Raw genomic sequence first — 12069 nt, 5'->3', positions numbered from 1 at the left:
TACCTGTGCGCCGCGTGTCCCAAGAATCCTCGGTGTTAAATCGAGTAACCCCGAAATCGGTAATCTTCAGAACACCATGACCGCCTGTGGTCATGTCATCTGGATACCAAAGAATATTTTCCGGCTTTAGATCCCCATGACGACCAAACAGATTCATCACCATCCGGCTTGGATTTGTATTTTGAACTGACCCATATTGTTTATGCCTCCCAGCCGCCTTCTGCACTGGTATGTCGGGGGCGTGGTTCAAGAGAGTTCCAGAGAGAGTCGCGTATCGATGCAGACTATTTAGTCCAGCCGCAAGGCCGCGACATTGTTCCACAACCCACATACCCATCTCCTCGACTTCAGGGGTACGCTGCTTCCAAAAGTCGAACAAATCAAGCTCTGCCCACGGGAATATGAGATGGTAAACCCCATTGTGTTCGTAAGTGGCCAGTAGGGTGACGAGATGAGTGTGGGCGTGTTTCCGGCTGCTTAGCTTAGTGAGAATGGTAGCTTCTCGACCAAAGGCCTCTTTGTCGCTTGACTTCAGAGCTTTGATTGCATATATGTTGCAACCAGGCTGATTCGCAGGGATTGTTAGTTTTGTTACATCGTAAAACTAGGCGTGGGGATATGACATACCAGCATATTGTTCAAACGATCATGTTCAGGATGGATATTAGTTTTGTAAACTGTACTGGATCCTCCTCGTTTCAGAACCTCCTTGCATGATAAGAATGGCAGGATTGCTTCTGGGTCGAGATCAACATGGGGAACGGCAGCATCATCGGTTCCGAAGAAAATGGGCGCAAGAACACTCCATTGATGCTCTAGAAACTCATTGGCGTAGTCTCGTCTTTTGAATACAACCGCACAGGCTTCGGGATTATTTCTGCTTCTCAGCTCATGAGAGCCATCCGCTCTGTCGAAATGTGGGTCTTTATCGAGCGGAAGATCTTTGTCGCAGACACCAGACCTGACAAAAAGTCTAATTTTTGAGGGCTGCTTCATGAGGTAGAGGGCCGTGAGTATCTTCACATATGGCGTGCCATCCTCAATGCTCAAGCGTGGTTTCCTTATCCTTCCTAGTTTCGAATAGTTCGAGTCCAAGAGTTCTTGCCGCACTGCCTCGCTTGAAACGATTCTCTCAATCTCAACCTCTGGTATGAAATACGTCCGGAGATGTGTTTGACGTCTGGCTTCACGAAGTTTCTTCGGAATCTGTGACGTAGGACTATCGTTCGGCAAGCGCGTTTGCGCCCATCGTCGCACAAACAAAACTGGGTTAACAGCATGCTTCCTTATATCAAGAGCATCTGATCTCTTTGGTACAATGATGTTGGTGAGCCTTTTCCTCAGGGTCGTGTTCTCTGTCTGAGATGGCACTGGAGGTGAATTCGTATTATCCAATTCATTGATAGCTTTGAGAGCTGTGTTGGTAGCACAATCGGACTCGGAGTGTGTGTTTACCCCGCACGCAAACAAAGGCTCGTTCAGTGGTCGTAGTCTTGGCTGTGGGTCTGTCTTGCGTCGTCAGTCAGGAGTCCATAAATTACCGCGTTTGATGCGCACCTCGTTGTCTGGTCAGAGTGAAAGAACTGTTTAGCGAAAAGGCCCACTCGCTGTTGCGCATAGACGTGTTCACTGGTCTATGATCATTGCGTTGCTCGGATCCATCACCACGTGGCTGTCTCAGCCCTGACTGCTGGCTCGGGATTACTAGTGAGCTTGAGGCGACGGCCATTGTGCGTGCGCGGTCCGGATATTGCAAGTTGGCTTAGACTGTGAGCCTGAGGTATGAGACTGCACGCATTCTTGCTGGTTGGATCTAGCGATTGTGTTCAAGGCCAAACCTTGGAGGTCTGCTGGGCGGTACGTACTTCCATTCAGTGCGGGGTCAAAGCATGCGGATTTGAGATACCCCTGCCAGAAGTGTACGCTATGGAAAAAGGTACGCAGCGGTAATGTTGTACTCTCAAAATGTCTGGTCTATCGACCATTGAACCTCGAGAGAGCGACATTCGACCTGGCCGACAATGTGATTAACGCTCAACCGATATCCAAGTGGCTTGATCTCATCGCCCTGGTGTTGAAAGAGTTCGAAACCCAGAATTGCGAGGTACAACCCGTCTAGGTGTTGCTCTATGTCAAGAAAACAGCGCACGAGACCGCGGACGAATTGTGTCATGTTGCATCGCGTCATACGAACGGATAATGGCACTGCATGAAGCAGGCGCCTTGCCTTTGACGCCCCCAACATGCACTCATTACATAGCCATAGTTGGTGTGTTGGTTAGGCGCATGATTGGTTGTCCAGCATACCTAGGTAGACTGTGGCCGAAAGATCCTTGACGACTGTGTAGACACAGCCTTCCGAGCGTCAAGGATGCAAAGTACAACAGCCAAAGAGACACGTCGACGTCCCGATAGCTTCCCGGGAAGGGATCGTACAGTGTAGACATTGCCGTGATGGTCTGTCTAATCAAGAAAATTAGAAATCCCTTCGGAGAGCCACTGTCCAAGCAACGAAGCCCGTCTGACCAGAGCGTGCCGAGCCCCGATAGTGAGACCATCGTTCAATCGGTGAACATCGCCGAGGTTCACCCGGAAAAGTCGACGAAGATGCTGGACCAAAGTTTCCTGTATGAAGGCCCAAGAAGACAAGGAATAGAAGTCGCTAATTCAGAACTGCAGATGATGCACAATGCTTATATCATTGAAGCCACTGGGAGAGCTCCACCGTTATGCTGGTACTTCTTGATGACAATTGCTGTTGTGCCTGACTTTCTTGCGTAGGATGATGTAGAAGAGTGCCGGTAGCGGTAGATTGCTCAGGAACAGCTCGAGTTCATCGATTCGGCTATGTTGCCTGCAGCGAGGTGGCTACCATCGCGTGGCTTCGCGTTTGTGATCGTTACCGAAACGGCATGCTGCTGTGTGATGGGACGTGGGAAGGTTGCAGTAGCGGGCGCGTCTATTAGGGGGAGGTACGCGCCTAGGGAAGTGGGGCTATCTTGCAAAAGCAAACGTCATCACGCGACAGACAGCTGCGCGTTGCGATACCCAACCACCGATCTCCTTCAAAACATCCACTTCTCGCGACACCGTCCAGTCACCTCATATCACAGTGTAATCAATCCTTTATTCGCCTCGTCTAGTTACGAGATTTCACGTGGTGACACCGAAAGGCGCAAGGCCTAGGTACCCCGGATTGCAGGACTGGCCCCCACGCTGCCTCGCCCCATTCCACTGCAGGCTGTGCCGCAGATAGGGTGGAGAATGCAGTTCGACTGGCTGCCTAGACAGAAAGGATTGGCTCGATAACACACAAATGCATCCCGGTTGCCGTGTGGTACGCTATGACCGTCTGTTCTGCATGCTGGCTTGTCGATCGCCCCTTGACCCGTGAACATGGAAAGGAAACATTCGCTGCTTATTGCAATAGTGTAGCGAGCTCATGTATAGCTGTTTAACCCCATGTTCAAGCGGGTAACATCTCGGTCAGCTGGTGGTGGCTCGGTCGCCCCCATGCATGGCTGAATACGTTCTTAAGACCTTGCTCGAGACAGCCGTTACCATCCTACTTGTATTGCCGCAGCATTCGTGAATTTCGAAGAAGCCGCAAAGCTGCAATCTATTTACACACTCCTCTTTCAGGTGGTGTGTTTGAGATAGAGCTTGCATGTCGTTATCGTCCCGTATCATGGCGCCTGACACTGAGGGCTCAGATATCGAAGATGATGAGGATGATACGAAACCCGATCTCAGAACATTATTATCCGAGAACTTTATCAAAAGCGCATTTGAAAAGACGCCGCACAAGTTTGTGCCCGAGGGTATCATCCACGAGCTGATCACAGAGGAAAGCATCAGCGAGGCCTTGGAGACACATGCGGGCACGCGCGGAGATGCCGAACTAGTGGAATTCATACGCATGCATGCGAAGAAGGTTTTCGCAATCTTCATCTACATCCGACCTGCCAAATTGCTCGCAGCACTGAATTGGTGGAGAAGAAAGGAAATGGACGACCGCGATCTGCCATTCGGTATCCAACCGGGATGGAAGAAGCAGGCCTGGTTTGCAGAATTTTGCGAAGACCAGTGGAAATTCCTCGCTCCAGTCTTTTCGACAGCCCGGTATAACCACAACCTCGAAGAAGATCATATCTTACCTTTTGTTTCGAAAGAATCGGACTCTGGTAGAGGATCTTTCGGCGTAGTTTCGCAATATACGTTACATGACAAACATCTGGACCCAGTGAGTATCCGGCCTGTCGGCCAAACATCGACATCCGGCGATTACTGAAAGAAGGCAGGCTCTTTTGGACCGTAGTACCTTTGCAGTCAAGGAGATTCAGTCTTCTGATGATGCACAGGAGGTTGCGGAACACTGGGAAAGAGAGGTCAAAGCCCTCCGGACCATGAACGAGTTGAATCAAGAACATATCGTTCGCTTCATAACAGCTTTCCGACGCCGTAGAGGTAAGGACGGTCAAGACCACTACCTCATGTTCGAGTGGGCCGATGGGGGAAATCTCCGCAGTATGTGGAAAAGGGTGCCTTCACCAACACTGACGGTAGCATTGGTCAAAGATGCCATGTTCCAGATATTGGGACTTGCCAGGGCACTCGACGCTGCCCATAACCTCAACAATACCGGCTCATCATACCGCCATGGAGACATCAAACCCGAGAACATCCTGTGTTTCAATAACGGGCGTGAGATTGGCACTCTGAAGATCGGCGACTGGGGAGAAGCGAAAGAGCACGGACAGGTCACGGAGATGCGTCCTAGTAAAACAACAGCAAAATATGGCACTCGTGTCTATGAGGCTCCTGAAGTGGAAACGGGCGTAAGGGCTAAGTATCTGGGCCAGTCAACGAAGCGCCGCTCACGTCTCTACGACATCTGGGCGATGGGATGCATTACTTTGGAATTCACCATCTGGTTATTGGAAGGGTATGAGGGGCTTACAAAGTTCCGCCGCGACCTTGGAGAAGGAAGCTTCTACGAGATCAGCATCCAGAATGGAAAGAAGGTAGCTCATGTGCGCAAGGCTGCCATAGACTGGATGGATAAAATGGGAGGGGATCCCAGATGTCGGGTCGGCACTACAGCGATAGGGGATCTGCTGGAACTAGTAAGAACATCGTTACTGGTCGTCAAGCTTCCGCGAAGGCTCGGTACGAATATCTCAGATCGTTCTGAACGATCTCGTACCGACTCCGTAGTTTCGGAAGCGAGATTTGAAGCAAGTGCTAGTCCCGTCAACGAAACACCTCTTATCGCGACAGACGTCCCAGATATACCACCTGCAGTAGGCGTTCCCTCCTTCAGTATCACTCCGGCGGATCCAGAGCCTGAAAGAATTCCCATACAACCCGAACCAGAAGCCCAAGGTCCTGCTAGAATCCTCGCGACCGACTTTCGCTCCAGAATGGAAGACATTGTTGCAGAAGATCCGGACGAAGATGAAGGCTACTGGCTCACATATTGGGTGCAGCCTTTAGAACTGCGCACATCTTCAGATCTGGTGTCGCCACCTTCTCCTACCACAGAAGTTTACTCTGGCGAGGTCTTCCAGAAGCCAGTCTGGGAAAAGTGCCAAGCTACCATTGACGGATTGATAGCTCCCTCTCAGAAGAGGGTAAGTTGACGCGACCGGTTGGTCCACTCACGGATGACTAATTCACAACACAGATTGACTACGCGCATCCAGAACTCGATGAGGATGACTGGAAGTACCATTCTGGCAATGACGTTGTTTCAAATTTGTTCGCTCAGCTTAGAGAGAGCAAGTCACTTGGACCAAGCGACGTTGGCTCTCCCTCACGGCTCTGCCCAAACTGCATCTGTCTCCGAGATGAGATATTTGTACCTGGATTTTCCAGGTCCTACGATACCGAAACACTTCGACTAAACGCCGAGAGCAAGCTCTGCGACTCATGCGATCTGCTTTGGCAGACTGCTACTAGAGACGGATGCGCAAAGTTTTCAAGCATCAAGCTTGACCGCACAGGATCATTTCTCCGGATGAGAAGCAACGGCCTTCCTGTACTGTCCATTGTTCGTCATCCAGAAGAGCTCTCAAGGGCCATTAGCGATGCCCAGATGGGGTTCGTTCAACTCCCAGAAGCAGGCAGCACTGCACACCTAGAAGTGCTCCAGCACTGGCTCCACGATTGTGATGGCCATCATCAATGTTCCCCACCCAAGGTGGCAGCAAACGGCGCGAAGTTACGGCTGCCCACGCGGCTCATTGATGTCGGCACAGATGACGATGACCTGGTCCGATTGTGGCAGACCAACCCGTCTGACGTGGGCGAATGGATTGCTTTATCGCACAAATGGGGTTCTCAACACCTTTCGACCACACCCGAAACTCTTCACGACCATCTCAATGGTATCGAATTCAACACTCTTCCTGCCACATTCAGAGATGCAGTGAAGGTGACTCGTGCGCTCAGGCGTCGTTATCTTTGGATTGATTCACTTTGCGTGATACAAGGCCCGCAAGGTGACTTCATGACTGAGGCCAAGCGTATGGAAGAAGTTTATAGCGGCGCCTATTGTGTTATTGCAGCCAGCTGCGCTACCGATCACTATGACGGCTTCTTGAAGCCACGCAACCGCCGAGACTGTGTCCGTTTGTGTGGTCAAAGCAAAGGTAAACCTCCTTTCTACCTCTGCCAGAACATCGACAACTTCAAAGACCATGTGCTTGACGGTGAGCTGCACCAGCGTGGCTGGGTCTTACAGGAACATGCTCTCGCTCGTCGAACCCTTTTCTTTACTGAGCATCAAACTTACTTCGAGTGCGGCAATGGCGTGCGCTGCGAGACGTCAACGAAACTAAGCAAGTAAGTTTGTACCCACCACTGCTGACCTTTTCGAATCGACTGACTATCCAGCCCCCTCGCCGCCTTCCTTGGCGACCCAGATTTCCCCAACATCGTCCGCGACGCGCCCCAAGGCGAGAAGATTTTACGCTATCAAGAGCTATACCGCAAATTCTCGCGCCTAGATTTGTCGAAGGCGTACGATCGACCTACTGCAATCGACGGCCTTCAGCAACGTCTTCTTCGCACAATGCGAGTGAGTGGTGGGTTCGGAGTCTTTGATGAAGGAGCTAAACGTGGTCTACTCCGGCGAAGCCTGCTTTGGTGTCGGGGCGCCGACACTGACAGCTTACTTCGGATCCGTTTCCCAACAGAAAGCGTCGTCGCCAAGGTTCCATCGTGGTCATGGATGGCATATACCGGCGGGATCGACTATCTCCAGCCTGACTTCGACTACTTTGAGTGGGAGGTATTGCAATCACCCTGGTCAGCCAAGAGTCCAACCAATGTGTCAAGCACAGATTTCCACGCAGCAAATATAGCCCTCCACGGTACAGCGCGAGAATACAATTCCCTCAAGGCTGGGATGCAAGGAGAAGGTGACCTGATATTTGACATGCCAAACGGGTCTACGGCACCAAAGAGGTTTTGTGTAGTCCTAGGGAAGGCAAAAGGCAGCACTTCGTCTGCGACTCAGCGACACTACGTTCTGATCATCGCTGCAACCGCACAGAGAGACCGTAACGGGGACAACGTGTACGAGCGCATCGGGACAGGGTACTTGTCGGGAAGATGTATATCGTCTGGTGGATTCAGGGTGAAGATCCATTAGTTGTAGTCAACCTGTTGTGTGATCTCCGCGATGTTCAAACCGATACTGGGGTTCGAAATTTTTTGTAATCATTCGTTGCGTCTATTGGTATATTTGCTATTTCTTCACGTAAATGCGTCATGTCGAGATGGAAGTCGTACATACTCAGGCGCCAAATAACTCCACAACAGCTAAGACCCTCGTAACGTGAGCAAGTACAATCATAACAGTCACTTCCGAGACTACTGTACGCTGCACATAGCTGTAGGCAATACGCGGCAGCATTGCCCAGACTAGAGCTCAGTCCATGCCGACGTATTTGAACCATAACGGCCGGCAATCCTCCCGGTTCAGCCACTTCTCGCCGTCTGTAAACTGACCAGTGACGCAACCGGAACACTTTGGACTGTTCGGGCAGTTGAAAAAGGGTATGTGTTGGTAACCGATGTCTCGGAACCAGTGTATCTTGCTTTTGTCTTCGAAGAGTCCCAGTGCGACGCTGTGTACTGGAGCGTCGCCCCAACGTTCGTAGAAGAAGCCTCCAGCGCGATCGAGATGGTCGAAATAGTCGCGGTACTTTTTGCTCCTCCAAAAGCTCAGGTCGCCGATCTCGAAATTAGACCAGAAGTGGCATGTTGAGTAGCCATGGGCTTTCTTGTTGTTCTCAGGCCGGCGCTGGTCGTCTTCCAGCCACTCGCGCGCATTGTTTGGATGTACATATCCCGGATTGTCTTGGATGAACTTCTTCGTTTCTGGCCACAACGTCGCAACGCTGTCGGCGTTATCGTAGATGTTGACGTTGAAGCCGTACGTTTTGTTGTGGTCTTGCATCCAAGCAAAGACATCGTAATCCACATCGCAGAAGAAGTGGACGTTTGGTTCCACCCGCCAGTAGTATTGGATGTCCTTGAGCGCAGGGTGCTCGCTGAACATGCCGCTGTTCCACCGACACATCTGGTGATAAGACTTCTTGCCCATGTACTGTACATCCAGCGACGTGAGCAGGGACACAGACTCCTCGTACAAGTCCATATTTATCCACGACGGAATGTCCCAGTGTTCGGCAGGAACCAGTTCGTATCGTACTTCGGCGTTGGTAGCTGCTCGCGTGGCCTTTTTGAACTCTTCGGTAAAGGGCTTATCGTTGAAGAAGGTCCAGGGGTAGTTGAACTTGTGGTTCCAAGTACGCTCAAGGTCGCGCATACTTTGCAGCATGTCGTGGAGCTCTTCATTGCGGACTAGACTGAGGATCGTGGCGTTGATGCGCGCGCTCGCGGGATTGTTTGGGGCGTAGTTGTCACCGTCGACTCGTCGCAGCGGCTCGGGAGGTTCGCCGGAGGCTGATCACATGATTAGCATCTATAATGGATTCATACCATATCCCAGGCTGCCTTACGATCCAATTGGGGGTCATGGTCCCAGTCGCCGAATTTGTTGGTCGGAACTTTGCTCGGAATCTCGACGGGTTTCTCGGAACCAGGGGCCTTGAGGATTTGCACAAACAGATAGACGAAGATGCAGAAAGTGGCGCCAGCCAAGTAGCGCATGCCCTTGGGAAGCGCCATGATAAAGAGCAGTTGCAGTTGCGGTGGCCGAGGGTTGGGACACAGTCCCGCCTCAGAAAAGTCGCAGAAGCGCTCAACCTCGAGTTTCACAGCCGGCGGTGACGCGGTGCGTGATCACGCTAGCCCACATCGGGCATGATGTCTCTGTCAAGTGGAGCCGAATCAACCGCCGCAAGTCACCACAACGATATCACTACTACCGGGATCTTATTCCCATTGGCGTCATCGCGCGACGGCAGATGAAGGACGCGTTACTATGGCTCAAAACGCGAAAATCTCCGGACTCACGGACGAGTTGATACAGTCCATACTGAGACACGATCCAGCAGCCAACAAACAGGCCTACAGACACGCCAGAGAGATTGCATCGCGCAATCTTCGAGGGCACCAGTATGCAAGAACGAATCAATTCGACGTTACGGCGAGCTTTGCCGGACTGGATGAGAAGTTTCGCATCAAGAACCGCGATGACCTTGCTGATGCGCTCCAAACACGGCTTCAAAAGTTGGAGGCCTACACGAACAAATTTAAGCCAGAGTTCCTATCTCTTTTACTCCAGCTAGCCGATCGGCCTCTTGAGAACACCCAGGTCGAAGCCTTAGAGCTGCTTAGACCCCCTAGCCCTCCGCCGCCACTGACTTGGGCGGAGATCCTTGAAGACGACCCCTACAGCGATGAGGATATCTGGAAGGACATCGACTATGCCGTGGACTCTTCGGGCGACGAAAAAACGCCCAAAAAGCGCAGGAAGGCTCCAAGCACACCACCGACCAATTTCGACGCAGATGATACTTTCGATCCCGAAGCCTGTATCTCATCTACAGAGGAGAATCTTGTTACCAAGCTGGAAGACGCGCAATTTTGGACCTCGGGCGCGGATCGCAGTAGCACTGGCGTGAACATAACAGAGCTGCAGGCTGTGCGAGAAACGCTATTCATGCTTGGTGGGCTGAAGACGAGCTTGTACCGGATCGAAAAGGACAGCATTATCCCCAATGAGACATATACTGTTGACAACAATCAATCAACCGCTATCACACATCTCCTTTCTCAAGTCGCCGACACTGGAACACGTATAGAGGCGATAAGACGCTGGATGCTGCAACAACGAGCCAAGAAGCCACCGTCATCACCTCTTGTCCAGACCTTCGAGGCCGTTGTACGGAAACAACTACTTGACTTCGACCACTCCTTATCCGCGATGCAGCAGAGATTTCTCATTCCTGATACGCCACTTCCTGTCAGTTTGTTACCATTGCACGGCGATGTGCGGGCACTATGTCACCCTATCTTACGTCTGGCGCCGATTGTCGATGGTCTGAGTCGATCAACGGCAACTCAAGATCCATCGATACCTGTAAATCCCTTTTACCACCTGGAAGCATTGTACGAGCAGACTACTCTAGCGCAGATGACGCTGGAAGACGAAATCTTTGCATACACGTCGAAGATATTCTTTGAGTGCTTCCAGACATATCTGAAGCCAATCCGACGGTGGATGGAAACTGGCGAGCTTGGTCCCGACGAGGAGAACTTCTTTGTCATCTCGAGCGATGCACTGAGTGAAGCTGCTTCCCTTTGGCACGACCGCTTCATGCTCCGCCGTAATTCTGAGGAACACATGCAGTTGCCTGCTTTTCTACAGCCAGCTGTTAAGAAAATATTTAATACAGGCAAAAGCGTTATTTTCTTGAAAGAACTGGGCATTTATGATACAGGTTTACATTCCTCACTGGCAGAGCCGCGCCTCGATCATGAAACAGTCTGCGATACGTCATCCGACGTACCCCTCTCGCCTTTCCCAGAACTGTTCCAGACAGCCTTCGAGACATGGATACGTAGCAAGTACTCAGTCGCCTCAAATGTTCTTCGTCAACACATCTTCGAGACTGACGGCCTGATGCGTGTGCTACATACTTTCGAAACCCTTTACTTGGGCAGCAACGGTGCCGTTTTCGAGGACTTTTCCACTGCAATTTTTGAGCGCATGGATGCCGGCAGACGTGGTTGGAACGATCGATACGTGCTTACGGAGCTTGCACGGGGCGTTTTCGGTACGATCCTCTCTGGTCCCGACACGGAGAAACTTGTCGTTCGTTCTATGAAATCGAAGGCGCAAGGAAGCTTGGTCAAGGGTCTAGCCGCCGTTTCCGTGGATTATGCGGTATGTATCGGAAGAATGCTCTTATGTGCCCCAGCTAAAGATCTTTCTAGGTACCTTGGTCGATTCAAAACATTATCCAACGCTCGTCCATACCCATCTACCAAGAGATCTGTACGTTCCTGATGCAGATCTACCGAGTCAAATACCAACTGCAACGCGCGCGCATTCGCGCATCCAGAAAGAATCGTCCACCGATGTTCTACAGACTTCTGCAACGCTTGAATTGGTTCGCCGATATCCTCCGTTCTTATGTCACCGAGACTGCCGTCTTCCTGACCATACGAGACATGAATTCGGCAATGGAAAAGGCCGATGATATCGACGAGATGTCTCAGATTCACATCAAGTGTATGGAAAGATTGCACCAGCGAGCGCTCTTGTCGAAGGAAGTGAAGCCAATCCATAAAGCGATCATTGAACTTCTGGATCTTGGTGTGTTACTTTCGCAGGCTGAGGGTAAGAGCCATAAACATGTAGATCAGGAGTTCGAAAGACTTCTCCCATTCGTGGCAGCGGGTCTGCGAAGCACGGCGAGGGTTGGGGAGCCCATGTGGGAGCAACTAGCAGATCGACTAGAGGCATTCTCAAATGCCTCCAAGCCCTAGTTCCACTGTGCTTTATCGTAGCCCTGTAGATGTAGACATAGTTCGGAAACTGCAGCGCTGCATCTTCTTCCAACCACCCAAATGGACTTGTGCATGTGC

General features: G+C 51.3%; 3 protein-coding genes across 3 annotated transcripts; 2 read left to right on the top strand and 1 right to left on the bottom strand.

Moving 5' to 3' along the window:
- Positions 1-3688: 3688 nt before the first annotated feature.
- On the top strand, positions 3689-6850 carry J4E87_000246 (uncharacterized protein; the record flags this gene model as incomplete). The annotated part of the gene is made up of 3 exons (XM_049371905.1): positions 3689-4243; positions 4302-5633; positions 5687-6850. 3 exons carry the CDS (start codon positions 3689-3691, stop codon positions 6848-6850), a joined length of 3051 nt encoding a protein of 1016 aa, XP_049238039.1.
- Positions 6851-7936: 1086 nt separating this feature from the next.
- On the bottom strand, positions 7937-9201 carry J4E87_000245 (uncharacterized protein; the record flags this gene model as incomplete). The annotated part of the gene is made up of 2 exons (XM_049371904.1): positions 7937-8976; positions 9033-9201. The coding sequence occupies 2 exons, from the start codon at positions 9199-9201 to the stop codon at positions 7937-7939; spliced, it is 1209 nt and encodes a 402-aa protein (XP_049238038.1).
- Positions 9202-9457: 256 nt separating this feature from the next.
- J4E87_000244 (uncharacterized protein) lies at positions 9458-11970 on the top strand (the record flags this gene model as incomplete). Its single annotated transcript, XM_049371903.1, has 2 exons — positions 9458-11365; positions 11416-11970. The coding sequence occupies 2 exons, from the start codon at positions 9458-9460 to the stop codon at positions 11968-11970; spliced, it is 2463 nt and encodes an 820-aa protein (XP_049238037.1).
- Between the last annotated feature and the right edge of the window lie 99 nt (positions 11971-12069).

Source organism: Alternaria ethzedia (assembly GCF_023757985.1).
Source record: "Alternaria ethzedia strain BMP 0044 chromosome Unknown scaffold_1, whole genome shotgun sequence".
NCBI classification, from domain to species: domain Eukaryota; kingdom Fungi; phylum Ascomycota; class Dothideomycetes; order Pleosporales; family Pleosporaceae; genus Alternaria; species Alternaria ethzedia.
The sequence above is the reverse complement of the archived record's forward strand: the minus strand, read 5'-3'. Positions and strand labels throughout refer to the sequence as shown.